The 21,934-nt window shown below is 42.9% G+C and overlaps 3 protein-coding genes, 1 long non-coding RNA gene and 1 pseudogene across 4 annotated transcripts; 3 read left to right on the top strand and 2 right to left on the bottom strand.

The window, feature by feature from the left end:
* Positions 1 to 2,890: 2,890 nt before the first annotated feature.
* Positions 2,891 to 5,293, top strand: LOC104414143. Its single transcript, XM_010025171.3, has one exon. The coding sequence runs from the start codon at positions 3,158 to 3,160 to the stop codon at positions 5,087 to 5,089; it is 1,932 nt and encodes a 643-aa protein (XP_010023473.2). The 5' UTR covers positions 2,891 to 3,157; the 3' UTR covers positions 5,090 to 5,293.
* Positions 5,294 to 8,084: 2,791 nt separating this feature from the next.
* On the top strand, positions 8,085 to 8,738 carry LOC104417014 (MADS-box transcription factor 4). Its single transcript, XM_010028341.2, has one exon. The coding sequence runs from the start codon at positions 8,085 to 8,087 to the stop codon at positions 8,736 to 8,738; it is 654 nt and encodes a 217-aa protein (XP_010026643.2).
* A 2,717-nt stretch (positions 8,739 to 11,455) lies between these two features.
* LOC120294715 lies at positions 11,456 to 12,623 on the bottom strand. The gene is made up of 4 exons (XR_005551956.1): positions 12,483 to 12,623; positions 12,074 to 12,231; positions 11,607 to 11,845; positions 11,456 to 11,507 (listed from the first exon to the last, which is right to left on the bottom strand). It is a non-coding gene; the product is annotated as an uncharacterized LOC120294715 (long non-coding RNA).
* A 1,993-nt stretch (positions 12,624 to 14,616) lies between these two features.
* LOC104414145 (agamous-like MADS-box protein AGL82) lies at positions 14,617 to 15,258 on the top strand. The gene has a single exon (XM_039314641.1). It carries the CDS (start codon positions 14,617 to 14,619, stop codon positions 15,256 to 15,258), a length of 642 nt encoding a protein of 213 aa, XP_039170575.1.
* A 4,373-nt stretch (positions 15,259 to 19,631) lies between these two features.
* On the bottom strand, positions 19,632 to 21,441 carry LOC120294514 (annotated as a pseudogene).
* Positions 21,442 to 21,934: the final 493 nt, after the last annotated feature.

Genomic DNA, 21,934 nt, shown 5'->3' with positions numbered 1-21,934 from the left:
GCCATGTCATGCCATTTCATCGTTGTACTTTGTATTTAATAGCATGTAACTATATCGTGTTACATAATTCTTGTACTTTATGATTGAATTTTGCATTTTGGTTGACATTCGTATGCTTCCACATACAAACAAAATCACGCCATTATACCCAAGAAACGGCCCCGTTAATCAACAATGAAACCGAATAAGTGGCCTAGTGAGATTTCAAGATTTTAAAATAAAAATATTAATGCCTAGGAAATCAATTGACGAATGTTCGGGGACTTAACAAAAAAGCATCGAACTAGTCTGTTCCACGACCAACTAGACCTCGGAATTAAAGGTCCTAAATTTTCATTTGACTAGTTTCTTCACATGTGCACCTAATTAGTGAATTTTCCCATCATTATGTAGGCATTTTGGGTGTCTAATCAACCTACTTCATCTAAATTGATCGATAGCGACTGATATCTAAGTTAAGAACTATATATGATCCCATATTTTGTTCGAACCAAGGATTACGGTTCTAGAGATTGCTACTGGACATGGCAAGCCCCGGCTCGCGAGATCATAAGGCTATACAATTTTTTTAAAATTAGAAATTTGACAAAAAGACGTCGTGGGCCAAAAATAAAAATCACAAAGTAAATATTAACTTTTCCATAATTTTGTTGTTTTAAACCCACAGAGATTTTTTTTATTTTCCTTGAAAAAAGAAAAAGAAAAGAGTAAGCAAATTTTTTTTTCTCATCTCTATCAACTCACATTTGATTCTCCTCTGACGTTGCCCTGTCTTTTTGTGAATTGACAAAATCTCGTTCGATCAACTGCAATGATCAATGCTAGGGGCAAGTTTAAAGGAACCAATTTGATCCTCAGTTTCTCAATTTCCGGGAAAAAAAATAAAATCGATGCGTTCGACGACGTCGTTCCATGGATAAATTTCGCACCCCACATGATTGTACGATGTTTCGTGCCATAATTCGAACAACGATTACTGTAGCGCTAATACTTTAATACCGAAACTTTTTAGAAGCTCCATTTAAGCGATATCAATAAGGCAAATTAGATATTTTGTTATTAGATTCATTGAAGTGATTGATTTTTTTTTCTTGAAGTTATGCTATTTTATATGGTGGTGAGAAAAATTTTGACACCAAAACAAGTGTCATTTAATATATAGCATTGATACTATGAAAAACTTGAAACTAATTTGTTTTACCATAAAAAACTCTAAATTGGTAAACATATGACAATATTTTTAATTAATTTCCGCTAAATTTTACTGTTGAATTATTGAGTAGGATATCATGTAACAGTTAACAAGCATGCCAATTTAGAATTTTACCTTTCATTTAACTTAGGTGTTCCGATTTGTGATTTTTTGTTATATTAATCTAATTTAAGGGAAAATAATAAAGGGTAAAATGTAAATTTGTCAAACGGGTGGGTTGGGTGGTAAATGGTATGATCCAAATTGACCCATTAATCTGTTTATAACCAATTTATTAGTAGCATAAATTTATTGACCCATATCAAACTAAAACACTTCCATATTTAATTAAATTTACAAAAACTCGTCCCTTATGATTTAAAAAAAAAAAACATATATGGTTAAAACACTTTCATACCTTTACAAATTTAATGGATAAATTTTACAATATTTTAGATTGAGGTTTCATTTATTTCACGAAAAATGTGATATTTTATGAAAATAATAATATTTTCTAGTGTTTGATTGAAACTTGAAATTGAATTAGAAAATATTTTTCATTTAGTATATACAATCTTATTTGATTTTTTTATGCACTCCTTTTATGTATTTTTATTTGTATTTAAAAATATAATTTTAAATTTATTATTTATTTATTTTTTCATTTTTCATTTTTCTCATTCTCTTGGTCGTTCCCGATCATTAGCGACGGTGGCCGTTGACCATTGCCAACAATAGGCGAGGTCAAGGTTTAACACGTGAACTTAAGCCTCGCCACAAGCTAGTGAGCCGAGTCGAGCCAACCTTGGGCGAGGCTCCACCTCCCAGATTCGGCGAGGTTGAGTTCATCAAATTGGGGATGCTAGAGAAAGAAAGAAAGAAAAATATTTTTAAAAAAGTAATAAACATAATAAAAAAAGGCTCAAAAGGATGATATCTTATTAATTGGTTAAGTCAACTCCACCTCCCAGATTCGGCGAGGTTGAGTTCATCAAATTGGGAGACTAGAGAAAGAAAGTAAAAAAAAAAAAAAAAAAAAGAATAAACATATATTTTTAAAAAAAGTAATAAACATAATAAAAAAGGCTCAAAACGATGATATCTTATTAATTAATTAAGTCAACTAATATTTCGACAAAAAAATAAGTCAACTAATAACCTTCATAACTTAAATGAGAATGGGTTTGTATAAGCTAAACAGGTTGTAAATGAGTTTAAACACAAACCCATTTATAACTCATATATCATTTAACTAATCCATATATGACCCATTTTATTGTAAACGGATTCAAAATATAAAATGTTTTAATGGTAATTTGTCATATATATATAAATTTAAGATTTTTGGTGATCAAATTAATTACGAATATATTGATTTGGGGTTTTAGTAGTATTAATTATAATAAATATATTTCGGACGCGTAGAAACTTCGAGAGCACGCCGGGAGAATATATGTTCTGTACATTAATCTTTTTTAACATTTGGGTTTCGTACAACGTATAGAGCGGGGGAAGGCGAAATGAATATATTTTAAACCGGCGAATAATACTAAAAAAAAAGAGAAAAACAGGGACTACCCAGCAGAAAACGAAAAGAAAATTATAAAAAAATAAAACCCTCCAACCCCACGCGCGCCCCCCGCCGGGCGCGTGCGCCCCCGTCGCTCCCTTCGTCCTCAAAATCGAGTAACGTAAACCAAACGTTTCGCTCGAAGGCGAGAGAGTCCATGGAAACTACAGACGAAGGTTGACTCGACCTTTCTCTCTCTATCTCTCCTCCCTCCCTCCACGCGTGAAGAAGACAGTCGCGGTTTCTCTCTCTACAAGACGTGCGGACCCGACGTGCCGGCCCCAATCGGATTGGCTCTCCGACAACGCCGCGCGCGCCTGCTCCCCCGGTCCGACCTCCAATCCCCTCCGGCGACGAAGCATCCCCGGGAGCCTCCGATCGGTCCGCGGCGCGGGATGAATCTGCACCCGGCCAGGATCGCGGAGCCGAAGAAGGCGGCTGCGGCTGCGGCGGCGGCGGCGGCTGCGGCGAAGGCGGCGGGGGCGGGGGAGGAGCCGCGGGAGGGGCGCGTGGAGGACGCGCTGTCGATGCCGATACTCCTGTCGGAGCGGGTCCGCGCGGCGGCCGAGGAGGCCGAGTCGTTCAAGCTCGAGTGCGGCGAGGTCGGGAAGCAGGCGGAGCGGCTCTCGCAGATGCTCCGGAACCTGGCCCGGTTCGCGACCTCGAGGGCGCCGCAGCTGGTCTACGAGCGGCCCCTCCGGCGCGTCGCCGCCGAGGTCGCCAGGAGCCTCGAGCGGGCCCTGGGCCTCGCCCGCAAGTGTAAGCGCCAAAACCTAATTCGCCGCTTGGTCACGATCACTAGCGTCCAGGATTTTAGGAAGGTGCTGAGCCTGCTAGAGGCCTCTGTTGGGGATATGAAGTGGTTGTTGAGCGTTTTCGAGACTGATGCGCCCGGCGGCGGCGGGATTGTGCTCTCTTTGCCGCCGATCGCGAGTAACGATCCGATTCTGGCTTGGGTTTGGTCCTATATTGCTTCTGTTTACATGGGGGAATTGCAGGACCGAATCGAGGCTGCCAATGAATTGGGTTCGCTTGCGAAGGATAATGATCGAAACAAGAAGATTATTGTGGAGGAAGGAGGGGTTCCTCCTCTGTTGAGGCTCTTGAAGGAGGCTGCGGCCCCGGAAGCACAGATTGCCGCGGCGGTCGTGCTTTTCTACCTGGCCAATGATCAAGAGAGAGTCAGGGTCATTGTGGGCGATCTCGGCATTCCTGTCATCGTGAAGGTCCTCAGGGATGCGCCTATGCAGGTGCAGATACATGTGGCGCGGCTGGTTGCGAGGATGGCAGAGTTTGACCCCATCGCTCAGGATGATTTCGCAAGGGAGAATGCCATTAGCCCTCTGGTGTCAATGCTGTCATTCGAGACATTTATGGAGGATGATATGAAAGTTCATGCGGGTAAGCAAAGTATACATTCGATCATTCAAATGAACAAGGGTAAATTTACTTTGGCGAAATCCAACAGCCATCTCCCTCAGTCGAGCTCTCATTCACACTCGTTATCTGATGGGCTTAATAGATTGGGGGGTCACAGGAAGGAAAGAGAGAGCGAGACGCCGGAGATTAAGCTTGAACTGAAGTGTAGTTGCTCAAAGGCTTTGTGGATGCTTGCAAAGGGGAATGTTGCCAATAGTAGGAGGATAACTGAGACAAAAGGATTGCTTTGTTTGGCAAAGTTGGTCGAGAAAGAGCGTGACACATTGCAGTGCAATTGTCTGATGACATTGATGGAGATAACTGCAGCTGCTGAACTGAACAGTGATCTTAGGCGTGCTGCTTTTAAGACGAGTTCGCCAGCTGCTAAGGCTGTTGTGGATCAGCTTTTGAGGATTGTCAGGGAAATAGACCGCCTATCATTGCAAATTCCTGCCATAAGGTCCATTGGTTCATTGGCCAGGACATTTCCAGCAAGAGAAACCAGAGTAATACAGCCGCTAGTAACCCTACTGAGCCACAGAGACGAAGATGTGGCTAACGAAGCTGCCATTTCCCTGGTGAAGTTTGCTTGTCCTGATAATTATCTCCACACAACACATTCAAAGGCAATAGTTGAGTTCAGTGCAGTCCCTCCTCTCATAAAACTTTTGAGGGACAATGAACGAGCTCAGTTGAATGCACTGATCCTCCTCTGCTACCTCGCGATACATGCTGGAGATAATGAGGCTCTAGAAAGAGCTAGGGTCTTGATTGCACTTGAGGGAGTAGATCGTTCCATAACTGCACAGAATCATGAACTGAGGGAGTTAATTTCCAAGGCCGTGTACCAAATCAAGATGTATTATGGTGATATCCATTCTCATCGCATACAATCATACTTGCCCTGAAGAGCTGTGTTCCATGTTTTTTCATTAGTGTGTCACCTGGAAAAAATACATTTGATTTATAAGCACAGATAGGTTAGGGGTTTTAGGTCATAATTGTAAAAATCGATCATCAAATACACATTTGCAGTATAGTGGATTGAAATTTAAAAGACAATTTTCATGCCTTTACGGTTGCTTTTATCTGATGGAATTTGGATGTTTGCACGGGCAAACGGATGTCTTGTGGCCTTGATTGTCCTCCTCTCCAGCTGGAATCCCAAGTGGCGAGTTCTCTTATGCGCAGGTAAGTGAAATCGAAACATGAAAAAGATTGTCTATTTCATACAGAGAGCTGTTTCATTGCCTGCGTTGGATTTGCTCGAGTTTGATACTTGGCATTGACAAAGCTTGAACGGTGGATGGTGTATGCTTCTCTTCTGGTGCTGTTGGTTGAACTAACAAGCTTGAACGGCATTGGTTCTTCATTTTGGTGGCACAATCTTAATTGGGCTGAGACCAGACAGTAGTATAATTTAGTTCCACCCAATAATGCAATTTGTTCTGTACCAAATCGGACCATTTCCTTGTTTCCCCATGCCAGTTGTTGGCCAGTGACATTCGAATCTGGCCATGGACTATTCTGTCCGGCCCATACAAAAAGCAAGCATCTCTGTGTTGGTGGTTGTGGGTGTGATAATTGCGAATTAGTCGGGTCCGCTGCATCGCTGTATTCTGGATGTTCTATTGTTACCTCATCTCTTGTCTCGTTCAGAAATTGGTGGGTGTCTTCTCCATTTGTAGTGTACAGAGAAAAAGGGTATGCTACAATGTTCTGCTTGGCTTAGCTTAAAATTGAGGTCTATCGAATCATGTTGCCCGTCTAAAGAATCGGTCTTATGCGACTTGCGTGTCTGTCACTGCGCGAAAACAGCGTGTATCTATGTATGCTTTTTTCACCGGGAATGGGATTTGTTCGACGGAGTTATTTTTAGTGGTTAAGAAGTAGGACTCTGGATCCGGTGAAACTCCCAAACTCTAACCTCGCTTAATCGCCCATATCATCGTCTGTTGTTGGTAAAAGCCAACGCAAGGAGAAGTCCTTTGCATATTTGAAAACAAACACGATTCCACATCGGGCGCGCGAACAAATTTCACAAGAATGACATGCTTTTATTTTTCCCAACATAATTCCTGTCACAGGATTACAAATGTCACAAGAGTAGCATGGTGCATCAAAGGATCATTTCAGTAATTATCCGTTCTCACGATCGGTCGAAAAAAGCAGTTCAAATTAAATATGTGATGGCTCGGCTTTGATGAATCCGGAAGTAGAGGGGGTGCTGGATGTGTTCCTCTATGGTTGAATATATGTTGTTCGAATATATGTGACAATGTACTTGACTCACCCTATTGTTCTTGGTATCTATACACAATAATTAACATTTATTTTCGATTTACGAGATAATAACTTCCCGTTCATTGATCCTTTTCACATGTCACTCTCCTTTCACACGTTTGCTTCATAATATTTCTTGCAATAATGTCACGTAAGGTCTAGTATGAAACCCTTCTTGTCCCACCAAAATGGGTTGTACAACTTGTTGCCGATCGTGGGAGTTGGAGATTCATCGTGGAGCTTGATGCGATACTATGGTTGTGCTGCAGCTAATGGAAAAGAGATCTATTAATAATGCTTTTCTCATTGGTATCCCGGAGTGCTATTTTCAGCGTAGTTGCCGCGGGGGCGATAGATATACGGACGCGACGGCGAAGAATGGCCAGAATATGTCTTCAAAAGCATTATCTGACTTCAACACAATCTTTTACATTGTGAAAAGGGCTGAAAAGTAGGGAAAAAGAACTCTTTCACCATATAAAACTGGGCCGGGCCGGGCCTGGCCTAGTACCAGAGAAAAAAAGACCCAACTTTAATTTAATTCCAGTTACAAATCTACTCAAATTATTTTTCCCCGCAACTAAACCATCTTTATCCCATAAAAAGCTCCATCTTTAAGTCCAGTTCCAATTAAAAATTTGTAACATGAAGAAGGACTAATTTTTTTTTATAGGACAAAGAGTTTGGAGTAGAATTAAAATTGAAGTTAAAGTCGAGACTATTAGAATGTGAGGAGGGGCTCGCATACCATTTGAGACATAAAGAGAAGAGACTACTCGTCTCCTCCGCTCAGTAAGTTGCCTTCGGCAGCCTCTTCCATGTAGCAGATCATTGTCAATCGTGTGAAAAATTGACCGTTAAGCAAGCTCAAATCCTAATCCGAACAGCGGATTCCAATGAACATCAACTGAGGAGCTCAACAAAAGCTCGTAATGCCAAGGAATTCGCATAATAGCTCCTAAGATTCGTGCCCCTGGAAGACGGAAACGATTTAGGGACATCTCGATTCGCGATAGCACTCGATGCCGAGTCCAAGTCCGACCTATGCAACGCCAGCAAAATGGACGAACTTGAATCCCCGAGAACGAAGAGAACAACCTCCCGCACATCGAACTCCCTCCACGTTTCCATCGCTTCCAGCTGGAAAGAGCGATCGAAACCCCCTGGAAAAACTACGACTCGCCGTTTCAGCAAGCATTTCGTCGCGGCATCAGGGTTGAAGGTGTCGAAATAAGGACGCGTGTTCCCCTTTCTTTTTTCTTTTTTTAATTGTTTAAGAAAATCGTAGCCGTAATTAAGGTGGTCGAATGACGTCATCAAGAGAGCCGCCCTCGGGAACTCCAACGGTCGACTGAAGATGTTTTACTTTCCACTCTGCAGCGCCGAAAAGAGACATCAAATTTCGAACCAACGGTCGGCGCGCGGTCAGCTCTCGCTACAGACTAGAACAGAGACCGCCGCCCCCGCCTTCTCCGACGACCATCGTTCGACTCCAGATCGCCGGCGTTCGGCCTCCGGCATCGCTTTCTCGGGCTAGACTCCGAGATCTTCGAAACCCATTCGCTGTGCTCTGTTCTTTTCCCGTCGATCAAAGAGAAATTCCGGTCCGATCGAAGCATCATGGGTCGGGGCAGAACGCCGCACGGACTCGTGCCCAACGCGAGAGCGCGCAGAATCGCGTACGAGAAGAGGAAGAACGGCCTGATGAAGAAAGCCCGCGAGTTCTCCGTCCTCTGCGGCGTCGACACCTGCGTCGTCGTGTTCCCCGAGGCGGCGGCCGGCGTCGACCGCCCGATTGCGCCGGAAGTCTGGCCGCCAGATCACGGCGAGGCCAGGCGCATCATCGAGCGCTACAGATCCGCATCGCGCGACGCCTTAGCCGACCGGAAGAAGAAGAAGAAGAAGAAGGAGAAGCTCGACCTCGGCGGGGCGGGAGAGGGAGAGCTCCTGGGGGAATTGTCGGAGAGACAACTGAGGTCGCTCCTGAGCATTCTCGGCGACGGGGTCGACCTCGCGAAGCGGAAGCTCGCCGCGGTGAAAGAGGAGAAGAGGGTCGCGATGGCGGGCGCGATCTTGGGTCCGTGCAACGAAGAAGGCCCGAGCGTCGACGCGGTGCCGCAGAAGACGCCGCACCAGCGTGCGCGGCCGGTACGCCGGAATGGGTCGCCGGTGCTCAGCCCAACAACGCTCACTGCTCGTACTGCTCCGTCGACGGCGGCTGGGAAACCCTCGCAATGGAGGAGGACGATTCTACTTTCTTCCGTTCTTTTCTGACGGAGACGACCGTTTTTTGACGATGGAGTTTTTACTGATTTTTCTTTCCTGATTTGATAATACCACAGGGTCAGGCTTTTCTGGCTTGTCGTTTCTTGAGTTTTTCTTAGGGATTTTTTTCTTCCCAGTTGGAGATGAATCATGATGTACAGAAAAGTTGAAATCCATATGAATAAAAGGGAAACCACACGATCTTTGCTGCTCTGTCTGTCTTTCTATGGGTGTGGGTTGGCTCTCTGGAATTGACACTTTCATCGCAATCTTTTTCTCATCCCCAGCATGCCGAGAAGTCGCGGGTAAAGCAATTCATTCTTTTCGCTGTGAGCGAACTCGCGCCTATGCGAGGATGGGAGCGTCAATCCCATCGCTCAGGACGATTTCGCGAAGGAGAATGCCGTTAGCCCTCTGATGTCTGGACGTTGTTGTTCGAGACGTTTATGGGGCTGATGGGCTTGTGCTTGACACGGAGCATTGGTTCTATCTCGTTTATTTTGGTGTGGGCAAACCTAACTTCGGCAAAGGAATCGTATGAAGACTACAGTTTTTCCTTTCCTTCGTTTCAAGCATGGGATGTTAGAATGAGTTTAGGTCATAACTTAGTGAAATAGGTGTTATTGCTGAACAATGTTCATCAAAATACTTAACTCTGCTCATTGCTGGAGGGTGCAACGTGCGTATGGTTTGTTCGTTGTTGGTTGCGTTGTCCTGGTCCAAGGCTCATACCCTAAACTGAGCCTAAGCCTAAGCCATAACTACTCCTTGCCATAACTACTTCTTCCTCCTTCCTCCTCCTTCTGTTCTTTCGTAATTCTTGGGTCCGTCTCATACATGAAATTTGACATGATGCGATTGTAAGATGTCAACATGAATTTCCAACCTCTACCAATAATATAGCGAGTGATTATATAATACTTTCATTGGAAACTAACCCTTCTGTCCCGTCCTTCAAGGGCTTCAAGGTCTCGAAGTAAGGAGACGCTGTGCTGCACGCTGCGCTGCCAAATTGTTCTCAAAGCGTAAAAAATTAGAGGACAGGTATTTTCTCCTCTTTTGTTTAGCTTCCGCAGAAGCCTGTGAGTGCCCGTGCACTACTTTGGTTATTCATGGTTTCATGTGGGATTTTAGGTTTTATCGATAACTATGATGTAAGACGGCACAGTTTAAGTTGTGCCATCAAATTTTAATTAGTAATATTGTGTCTATCTTTGTTGGCCATAACTATTCTGTTTCAAATGTCATAACTCAGAAAAATTCCCACAACCGATTTTGACTTTACAAGCCGCAAGTTTCAAGCGGACTACATCAAAATCATATATCCATTTATTGTAAAACACACCTCGGAAAGCTACTTGCAAACCTCGGCTTCACCACAGTGCTAAGGGAACACAAACTAAAAAACTGTCTAGACAGAATCGATTTTTGGGAGAGAAGGCGTTGACAAAATCAGCATTGACCGATGAGCAGACATCGCCGCTCTTGTCTTTCGCTTGGCTCAGACGTGCAGACATCACCGCTCTTGTCTTCTGCTTGGCTCAGACATTCTGCTCGCCGCTCCTTACTATTGCGGGTGCGAGGAGCAATGGAAGAATGGAGAAAATAAAATAATAAAAAACGAGCTCCCATGTGTCCCTCTTTTATCTCATCTATTTGTGGAAATCTTAACTGTAATTAAGGTTCATCGATGACGTCATCTATTTTGATGACGTCATCTATTTCGGAATGACCAACACGTTATAATTAATTAGGTTTTTAAATTTTGTTTGATTGAGTGTTTCGTGTGTGCCACGGGCCAATCAATTGGGATTGTAACCGTGCGGCAACTTGGGCACTTCTCGACCGATTTGGATCATCAGGGCACCTAAGCCAAGCCTTGCTCAATCGACCGTACACTCGGATTGTAGAGAGAGAAAGTTTTATAAGCCAGCCTAAGCCAACTCTTGCTTGACTTTAAGCCAGCCTAAGCCAAGCCTTGCTCGATGGATCATACACTTGGATTGTAGGGAGAGAAAGTTCCTAAGCCAAACCTTGCTCGATCGACACTTGCACACAATGCTCAAGAGGGTCAATCGCACTCTCGGAAAGTTTCTAGAGAGGTGCTTTGAAAAGAAACAGCCTTTCTATTCGCTGAAATATTTAGATCGGATATAAATGAGGAGGAGGGAGAGATTAAGTTTCTGGATGATATCGCATCACCATATCTACCAATTACCAATACTAATGATAGGAGAATGAGCCTTTCTATTGTTGAAATATTTAGATGGATATAAATGAGGAGGAAGGCACTCCTTCTTATACTACACGTGAGACCGTGAATATTAATCATAATTTATGTGTTTCACTCTTAATTTTAAGCATAAAAGCCATGTTGATCAACTTTTAAATGTTTAGTCGATGTGGATGATGAAGTGCCTTGTCGCACCACCATATCTACCACATCGAGTAGAAGATAAAACCAATACTAATGAGCTTTGGTGGTCTCTTGGCTACATAAGAATTCTCAATTGAATTTGACAAATTTCATATATAATATTCATATATTATATGTGTTTTTATATTATATGTATATAAATTCGCCAGCGGGTCCTTGGGTTCCCACCTTGGAAAGTTCCGCCACCGTGGGAACCGAAAAGTCTTGTTGGGAATCCTAGCGATCGTGCACACCCCTAAGGAGAGGTCTACCGTGGTTCCAAAAGAAGTCTTGTTGGGCCCTTTTAGGTTGGAAAGGCGCGGCCCTTTTAGTTGCAAAAACCTCTTGGCCGTGACATGTGCCTATGAAAAAAAATAGATTAACATAGAAAGACTCCTGGCAAGTTTTTGAGATTGCCTGAAAAAAAAGGGGGAAAATCACATCGGGTGATGAACACTCACTCACTGGGTAGTTGCCATGCCTAGCCAAGCGCAACCACCTTGTGAACCCGACACCGCCACAGGTGGTCGAGTGGGCGGCAGAGAGACACATTGGGCAACTGTGTAACACTTTCCTTTGCGCATCTTACCCTCTCCTCAGCTTCAGGAATAACATTGATCCTGGCGGTTCCCATCCACAACTCTGCATGGCAAAGAATTTGTTGGCCATGACTCCGCTGGTGCTCACCATTGAACAGGCTCTGTTGATTCAAAAACTAGATTCATGATTGATTTCAGGAGGCGGCTAAACTCGCAAGACTTACAGCATGCAGTCGGAGCGAACATTTGGATGGAGGACCAGATTGCTAGTTTCAGGTTTCAACTATCATCTTCCATAAAAATTCCCATCACCATTTATGACTTTACAAGTTGCGAAGGTTTCAAGCAGACTTCAAACCCTTTTGACATCAAACCATATATGCACTTACTTTGAACCACAGTTGGGGAAAACTATGAGAAGAGCTCAGCTTCATCACAATGTGGTAAGGGAGCCCAAGCAGGAAAGCATCATCCAACAAATAGGTCCATCATAATATCCCTTTTGCCCTTAGAAACTTGGATGCTATGACTCCAGTCTTGAGAGAGCCTAACACATGGAACATCAGAAATGACAATCGAAGAAAGTTGTACAGGAAACTAGTTAATAATACATTAAGAAGATAGCATAAAGGGCAATCATTCGTCGCATCTGCTCATAATGTAATCAACATAAGAGCCTGTTCCATGGAACTAAACTAATCCGCAATCTCTTTGGAATTAGTCACTATCAAATCCTTCTACCACAAACAATGTGCCACTATAATCACTCAAATTATTAACCATAAAAGAAGTGACTACCGTCCCCTTCCGCTCGATAAGTTGGCCTCTTGTGGCAACTGTTCCCTGAAGAGGATCCTCGGAATCCAATGACTCCAAGACACCATCTACCACTGGTGTTTCTTCCTCCATTTTAACCACGACCTGCAGCAAGGTGGAATCATTTTCCTGTTGGAAATTTCTTATAATATCGGCTTACATTAATTAATTGATTTTCTATTTTAAGTAATCGGGTTAATGGATATTCCAATATTTGTTTAACTCTGATTGAATTGGGTATTGATATCTATTAATAACATGCTTAGTTGAGTAGCAAAGTGTAGGCTAAGTCCCCTCTCTAGCCTATAAAAGGGTAGGATTACTTTAAACGGTTATCGATTGATTTATTTACTTCAAGTAAAACAATGGCTCAAATAGGTACGCTTTAATTTTGCTGTGTTTATTGATTTCGGTGTTTTACAATCATATATGGATCCGTTTCTTCTTGATTGATTAGTTGTTTATGTAAATAAATTTTCTACATTTCCTCCATAGCTGATGATGGAGATTCGGATAACAGAAACTTGATGATATAATTGTAACTAGTCGATTGCAACGATGTTGCAATTCTTTTGGAAATGCCCCTTGGTTGCCTTTCCCCTGCAGCAGATTACAGTCCATTGCGCACTCGTTGATCACAGGACAATTTCCAATTAAATGTCCTTATCTTAGCAAGTCTCAAGTTCTGGCCATGAAAGTTTTCCATGAGGGCATCCTTCTCCTGCTTTCCCCAATGCAAAGATGTAATTTTAACTATGTTTCGCTGACCCCATTAAAGTCTCTAAAAGATTGACTTACTTGCAATCATGAGTTTAAGATAGGGCAAACGTATGAACAACATCCTTGAGTTCCTCCACAAAACTGAAAGTTTGAATTTTGAGAACAAATTCTAGAAAGAGAGAATCGGGAATTGAACCGGAGCAATACATGAAATGTGAAAAATGACCAACAAGTGAGTTCAAATGCTAATCCAAATAGCAGATTCCGATGAACATCAACTGAGGAGCCATTTGATAAAGCTAGGGGGTTTCGTACAATTGTTTCTGCAATTAGAAAACAGAGGAGAACGAAGAGAATCGACCTGCAAGATTCAATGATCGCTCCACAATCTCAAGCATGGAAATACTTGAATGAACAAGCATGTAAGCTTCTCCCAAGCTTCGGGAAGGACACCATAAATAAGTTGCTTGGTACATTGATCCAGAACGCCAAAAAAACTAATCAGAACACGACAAATGTTCATCAAGTAAAATTCGACAATCACAATGTTAATAGTCGAAGAAAACACCCACAGATCAGATACAGTTTTGTTTATTCAAACACTCAAAACTGACTCCGGGATATTAAGATCCCATCAGAAAGTTGCAAAGATAGCGAAATCCTTTTGAAAAGCAAAAGTGAAATTGAATCGGCTTACCTTTTTACAGCAACATCTAGAGAGTTGAGAAGAAAGCTTCGCCATTTTGCTCCTCTAGCTCCTGAGATGCAATGCGCGAGCCGCAGAGCCGAACAAGGTTAGCATGCACAACTTATGAAGGCACATTTAAAACTACCGTATACACGTAAAAATGCACGCTCGATCGAGTTAAGCTTCAGGAAAGTCGCGCTTTGGCCCACGACCGACGGCGAGCTGATGCTTGAAACGAAATCCTATCCTATCGGCTATCGCAATTGGCGATTACAGACATCTGGCGATAGTGGACATTGCCTCATGTTTCATATTATATAAAACGAACTCGCACGTGCGCTCCTCTTTTTTTATTTATTCAAGAAAATCTCAGCCGTAATTAAGTCGTCGAACGACGTCATCAAGAAAGACACCCTCGAAATCTCCAACGGTCGACGGGAAATATTTCCTGTTCAGCGACGGAAAGATACATTAAATTTCGAACCAACGGTCGGCGCGCGGTCAGCTCTCGCTTCAGACAACAACAGAGACCGCCGCCCCCGCCTTCTCCGACGACCTGGTCCCCACAGATCGTTCCGCTCCAGATCGCCGGCGTTCGGCCCCCGGCATCGCTTTCTGGGTCTGAACTCCCGAGATCTTCGAAACCCATTCGCCGTGCTGCGTTCTTTTCCCGTCGATCAAGAGAAATTCCGGTCCGATCGAAGCATCATGGGTCGAGGCAAAACGCCGCACGGACTCGTGCCCAACGTGAGAGCGCGCAGAATCGCGTACGAGAAGAGAAAGGACGGCCTGATGAAGAAAGCCCGGGAGTTCTCCGTCCTCTGCGGCGTCGACACCTGCGTCGTCGTCTTTCCCGAGGCAGCGGCGGCAGGCGGCGACCGCCCGACTGCGCCGGAGGTCTGGCCGCCGGATAGCGGGGAGGCCAGGCGCATCATCGAACGCTACAGATCGGCTGGCCCGAAGAAGAAGGAGAAGGAGAAGAAGCTCGGCCTCTGCGGGAAGGGAGAGCTCTTGAAAGACTTGTCGAAGAGCCAACTGAGGTCGCTCCTGAGCATTCTTGGCGACAGGGTCGACCTCGCGAAGCGGAAGCTCGCCGCGATGAAAGAGGAGAAGAGGGTCGCGATGGCTGGCGCGATCTTGGGTCCGTGCAGCGAAAAAGGCCCGAGCGTCGACGCGGTGCCGCAGAAGAGGGCGCACCAAGCATGCGCGGCCAGTACGCCGGAATGGGTCGCCGGTCCTCAGCCCGACGCTCGCTGCTCGTACTCCGTCGACGGCCGCTGGGACACCCTCGCAATGGAGGAGGATTCCACTTTCTTCCGTACCTTCCTGACGGAGAAGATGGTTTTTTGATGATGGAGTTTTACTGATTTTTTCTTTTGATTTGACAATACCACTGGGTCAGGCTTTTCTGATTCGTCGTTTCTTGAGTTTTACCGAGTCTTTTGTTACGGTCGTAGATGATGTATAGAAAAGGGAAACCACGCCATCTTTACTGCTCTGTCTCTCTGTGAGTGTGAGTTTTTTCCCATTCCCGCGTATCAAGAAGTCGCAGGCAAATCAATTCATTGTTTTCGACGTGAGTGAACTCGCGCCTATGCGAGGATGGCAGGGTTCAATCCCATTGCTCGGGACGATTTTGCAAAGGAGAATGCCACTCTCCATTAGCCCTCTAATGTCGTCGATGTTCTTGTTCGAGATGTTTATGGGGTTGGTGGGGTTTCTATCTAATCTATCCTGGCATGGGCAAACCTAATTATGGCAAAGAAAACTTAGGCTATATTTTTTCCTTTTCTTCGTTTCAAGCATGGAATATCAGAATGAGTTTATGCCATAACTTAGTGACGTGTTATTGCTGAACAGTTTTTATCTAAATACTTAACTCTGCTCATTGCGGAAGGGTGCATCGTGCATATGATTTGTTCATTGGTGGCTGCATCGCCCTGGTCGATGGCTCATACCCTACACTAAGCCTAAGACATAACTATTCCTTTTCTTTTTTGTCTTGCTGTCATTTGCCATAACTACTTCTTCTTCCTCCTCCTCCTCCTCCTGTTCTTTCGTAATTCTTGGGCAAAGATCTGTGTTATACATAGAATTTGCCATGATGCTATGGCGTGTGACTATCTTATGCTTTTATGGACGCTAGCCCTTCCGTTCTGTTCCTTTTAAGGGCTCTAGGGTCTCTAACTAAGGGGATGTTGTGCTGCCAAATTGCTGTCAAAGCGTATGAAAATTAGAGGACAGGTATTTTCTCCATCTTTTAGATTTGTTTGGTCTCCGCGGATGCCTGGGAGTGCTCGTGCATTACTTGGTTAGTTATGGTTTCCCGTGGGATTTTGGGTTTTATCGATGCCTATTATGTAAGAAGGTGCAGTTTGGATTGTCGTGATTATTGCCATCAAGTTTGAATTAGTTAAGTTGTGCTTCTCCCTCATTGGACTGGCTTACAAAATTAGGATTTGCTTTGATTAAAACTCAAGTCTACCATTTCAAAGTTCCTCTCCTATCATGAAACAAAATGCCATCATATTTCTCCCCCTTCGTTTCGTCTTGTGACACATGAACTGACTCGTTTCTTAAGCAGATCCGTATTTCTCTCGTAGGGGTGTGTGAAAAATTGCTCCGCTGAAACAATGATGATATAGTAACAATTACAATTTCCACTAGGGATACCGTTAAATGAGGATAACAGATAATTTGTATTACCGGAGTGAAACGGATTTACTTTTCGCCTAAGAATATTGCGGGGAAAGATCGGACAATCATGTTACACTCCCTCTGTACATCTTTCTCAACTTCAGGAATTACATCAATTCCTGGTGGTTCCATCACCACCACAGCTCTGCTTTGGGCATCGTATGTACCATGTGTCGGTCATAACCCAGCTCGTCACTCAACAGACTCCTGTTACTCAACAACAGATCAGACGAAGGCCAAACGTGCAAAAGACTTCAACATTTAGCCGGATTGAACTCTTCGATGAGCAAATTTCAAGTTTCAATCGTCATATCTCCTGAAAATTCCCATTATCAGTTATGACTTTACAAACTGCGAGGGTTTTATGCGGACTTCAAATCCTCTTTACATCAGACCATGTGTCCACTTACTGTAAAGCACACCTGGGAAAACTACTTGCAAACCTCGGCTTCATCACAGTGCGGTAAGAGAACACGAGCAGGAAAGCCATCATCCAACAACTAGGGCCATCATAATATCCCTTTTGCCCTCAGAAACGTAGATCCTACGAGTTTAATCATAGAGAGAGCCTGGCACTTATTGAACACAGAAATGAGAACCGAAGTAAGTCATATAGGAAACTAGTTCATAATACATTTGGAAGGTAGCTTAAAGGGCAATCAACTAACGCCTCTGCTCGTAATGAAATCAATAGAAGAACCTATTCCTTGCAATTGAACGAATATACAATTTCTTTGGAATTAATCACTATCATATACTTGTACTGCAAATAATGAGGAAAAGTGTTAGAAAAGTCTTAAACCTATTGCACTAGTACCAATTTAGTCCTAAACCTTTTAATAATGTCAATTTAGTCTTGAAAATTTTGACGAAAATTCACTAGCAATAGACAAAACATCGACACTAGAAGAGAGAGCTAGTTACACAAGCAACAAACATACTCTGTAATTTACACTCCAATAACATGGTTCCAATCGAATATTACCCATTCACTGAAAAGAGCACCATCCAATGAGCAATAATCAGAATGGAGATAAAAGAATTTTTTCCGAAATCATACAGCAGATCCAAGAGAAAAAGAAAAGAACCTAAACAGAAGAACATACCAAGGAACACAAAAGGGACAGCAGAGTTACCGACAACTAGAGTCCTGAACACAGAGGACACAACACTGTCATGTGATCGCGTGAATGTCAAACAAATTGAGATGCAAATTGGTACGAATCCCAGACAGTGAGGACAGATCCATTTCTCTTGAATGTCAGGCACAACACAAAACACATATTCATCGAACCAGCATTAATTTAAGGAAAACAAAAAGAAACTTGGGATTTTAAGGTGCCAATGACTATATCTATTCCCGGCGATACGTTCCGTTCTTTGAAAAAACCTTGACTTTGGTAGTGTGAGCAAAACAGGACTAAAAACGAGTGCTGCAAAGATGAATTATGGCTTTTGCTATTTTGCTTCCCCTCTTTCGCCGGGTTTGATGTTCTTCAAACCTCCTAAGAGACACTTCCTTGTGAAGACGAATAGAAACTTGAAGCATCTGAGTATCTAATTAGCAATTTAGGAGTCTTATCATTGCTAAATTCATTTCTAAATAAATCTATCTACAACACCGTATTTTGGTGACTAAGAGCTATAAATTTGGTGTAATAGTACTCTTATGCAGTTTTAGCATTTCAATAGCCTTGGGAATGTAGAGAGCCTCGGTATAATGATGCAGAAGCTAACATTTTCAGTGTGCTATGATCTGTCTAGATCCATGTCTAAAAGTGATGTTGAATCTAGATGAAAGTTTACAAGGACTAGGCCATGAAGATACTCAAATATCATGTCCATTCAATGTGACAGGGATGATTAGTTTGGCTAATGTTCTTCCAGCGACACCTGATACTGATGATATGCACTCGCAGGACATACATGAATGAGTGTCAGATTGTCTAAAGAGTCGATCGCCACTAGAAGCACAGTTTCTCAACAACGAACAAACATTCATTCTTCCTCAAAAGCATCCATAAACATAAAGCAACCAACGAGAAAGAGGCAAAGAGTTGAGCATTTTGTCCTAGAGCCGCATTTAGTACTTGAGGTATTAAACATGGAGAGGACCAGAAGTGCCCTTGTTGAGTTTAGCTCTTCCCTTAAGTACTTTCAGGTTTCAACTATCATCATTCACAAAAATTCCTTCGACCATTTTTGACTTTATAGAGTTGGCAAACTTGTCATACTAGATGCGAGGGTTTCATGTGGACTTCAACCCTCTTGACATAAAACCATATGTCCGCTTTACTACAACGCACACTTTGGAAACTACTAGCAAAGATCAGCCTCATCACGGTGCAGTAAGGGAGCACAAGTGGGAAAGCCATCACCTAGCAGCTAGGCCCATCATAATAGTCTCTTTTGCCCTCAGAAACTTGAATGCCTACAACTCTTGTCCTAGAGAGAGCCTGACACATATGGAGCATCAGAAATGAGAACCAAAGAAAGTGCAACACGAAAGAAATTTATTATACATTCTCAAGACAGCTTTTTTTTTTTTTTTTTTTTTGTTCTGGTCAGAATTCTAAAGACAGCTTGAAGGGCAATCAAATGTCACCTCTGTTCTCAAGATTTTTAGTTGACACAAGAGCCAATTGCAAGCAATTAACCTTATCTGCAATTTTTCTGGAATCAGTAACTATCATATACTTGTTCCACAGATGATGTGCTACAATAGTCACTCAACTGATTAAAAAAGAGAGCTTGCAGCTCTTCATAGGTCAATTGTATCCAATTTCTTGCAACCTATGCATTCAGAGTGAATAGCTAAGCCATCGTCAGTACATGCCATTATCGATCCCACATGAAGAAAGATGACCCAAAAGCAATGTACTCCGTGTTTGGGTTTACCAGATTCTCCTAGCTAAGCTAACAATTGTGAAATCCATCTAAACGCTACTAAAAGAACAATAAATTAGCCCCCCACATATTGCCGGTAAATGGTAATGAATGTACCATTAAGTTCATAAACACCTACCTCAGCGAGATGAAGGCAAAGCACACCAATTGTCAGCAAGAAACATCACACAATCACCTGGCGTGCTGACAGCTGTCGGAGAATTACATTCTTCAGGGGAACTGCTGCTCTTCGCCAGCCTGAGTAGCAAGTTCCAAGCATACAACAGCTTTCAGCATCTCATGCTCCTGCCAGAGTGTGAGAAAGCCCCCATCAGTCTCTGTATTCCCTTAAGAGAGCAAAGTCCAAGTAAGCAAAACTGATAATCCAGTTATCAGATGTCCATTCTCATACATTATTCATCATTTTGAAATGGTAAAATGAAACATCCGAATGAAATTGGGTAGCTTTATCACGCTGGATGATGAAAACAACATTTCCTGTAGTTGTTACGCACTGAAAAAGGCTCAGCCCATGCTCAAATTGAGCTTTTCTTTGACCACAATCAGCTGCTCAATCATCCAGCTTCTAGCTTGTCTCCGATTTCGGTGTAAACCCTCCCCAAATGTGAGTAGCAAAGTGCAACATCGTACATAGCACGCACGTAAACACCTTCGGCAGCTTTCAGATACCACCTAGCCTATGATAAAAGAACTGATTAATAAAAAGCGGCAAAATGATAAAAGCAAGTTAAAAGAAAGCAGTGGATCTATTGCAACACTTGCGAACTCTTTTTTGATCATGGACAATTGCGAATTATTTGCAGACATAGTATTGCAAAATAAAAGGACTAGTCAGCACATCTACTGATTTATTATAAGCCTAAACTTCAACCTAAATTCACTGAGGTTCTTCTTTAACTTGTACTTTATGATGTTCAGAAACAATGAAAGAATAGGACAGAAGGCAGCCTATTACAAGTATCAAATTCTCCAGCCCTCAACAGCATCAATGCATGTCCACATCTGATTCTTCAGTCCATTCAAACGTCACCATTGTTAAATTCACCAAGTTTTCAGACAACCAAAGCACAGAATCAGAATTAGGAAGGAACCAGCAAAAAATCTGTGTATAGACATTAGACAACATTGTGCACAGAGTGGGGAAAGGGGTGGTTACACAGTCCATCAGAAGCTTATAAGCGAAAGATATTTTTCTTGAATTTTACACAGCCACACACCCTTCCGAAAAAAGAAGGCCAAAAGACACAAAAGCAGCATACCGCTTCCACTAAATTACTATCCAGGCCACAGCCTCGATGGAGGCAAAGTGCCAATTGGTACTGCGCACAGACATGGCCAGCTGTTGAAGCTAATTGTAACCATTTGATAGCTTCCTGAGATTTTGAAGGTTCAACTGCAAGCACTGGAGCGATCATAAGAAGATGGATAACAAACTTTGGCAACTGAACCACAAGAGGAAGTCATAATTTAAAGCAAAAAAAGCAGATCATGAGCAGAGTGTCCCCTGAAAGAAGGGGAATTTCGAAACATAATAGATTTCACAAACACATTGAGAATTAAAGCAAACAACCCATTTGCCATATCATGCACTTGAGCCGTCACTCAGCTTGGTATACGTTAAAATCATCCCCTTCATGGAAATGGGGAAAATCACTCGACAGTGACCCAATTCATCAATGCTCCATTCGCAATCCTTCAGAACTCTACTCACAGCAAGTATGATCTCAATTTTCTAAAACCAGGAAAATCAAATGACTCCAAGCTTTTCCAGTTGGACGTTCACTGTCACTCCTGAGGGATAATGCTGTGCTAAATGGTTGGGAAGCAAAAGTTGCACCAAATCTCATCACATCACATCACAAGAAGTGCGTGTTATTGCTGAATAATTTTCATCTAAATACTTACTCTGTTCATTACTGGAGGGTGCATCGTGCATATGGTTTGGCCATTGTTGGTTGCATTGTCCTGGTCCAAGGCTCATCCCCTACACTGAACCGAAGCCAAATAGGGCATGGTTCGTACTGCCTTGTGAATAAGCATTAAATTAGCGTGCCTTAATGGACTCATTTCCTAAGCAGATTGATATTTCTATTTTGGGATTGTGTGTGAAAGTTTTGTCGAAACAATGATGATATAGCAACGACAATAATTTCCACAAGGGTTGCCATTGATGAACAGTTTCATCCAAATACTCAAGTCTGCTCATTGCCAGAAGTGCATTGATCTGGTCCAAGGCTCATACTCTACACTGAGCCTAAGCCAAAATGGAGTGGCTCGTTCTACCTTGTGAATGAGCAAAATTGTGTTTCTCTCTCTCTTGTTGGACTAACCTGCAACATTAGTATTTACTCTAATTAAAACTCAGTCTACCATTCCAAAGTTCCTCTCCTACCATGAAGTGGAATGCCTTCCTACTTCTCCC

This window comes from Eucalyptus grandis, chromosome 6 (assembly GCF_016545825.1).
Source record: "Eucalyptus grandis isolate ANBG69807.140 chromosome 6, ASM1654582v1, whole genome shotgun sequence".
NCBI lineage: Eukaryota > Viridiplantae > Streptophyta > Magnoliopsida > Myrtales > Myrtaceae > Eucalyptus > Eucalyptus grandis.
Note: the sequence above shows the minus strand (reverse complement) of the source record. Positions and strands in the feature narration are given on the sequence as shown.

What these genes read in the sequence shown, in the direction of transcription:
- LOC104414143 (XM_010025171.3), top strand. Translation starts at nt 3,158, where the DNA reads ATGAATCTGCACCCGGCCAGGATCGCGGAGCCGAAGAAGGCGGCTGCG.
- LOC104414145 (XM_039314641.1), top strand. Translation starts at nt 14,617, where the DNA reads ATGGGTCGAGGCAAAACGCCGCACGGACTCGTGCCCAACGTGAGAGCG.
- LOC104417014 (XM_010028341.2), top strand. Translation starts at nt 8,085, where the DNA reads ATGGGTCGGGGCAGAACGCCGCACGGACTCGTGCCCAACGCGAGAGCG.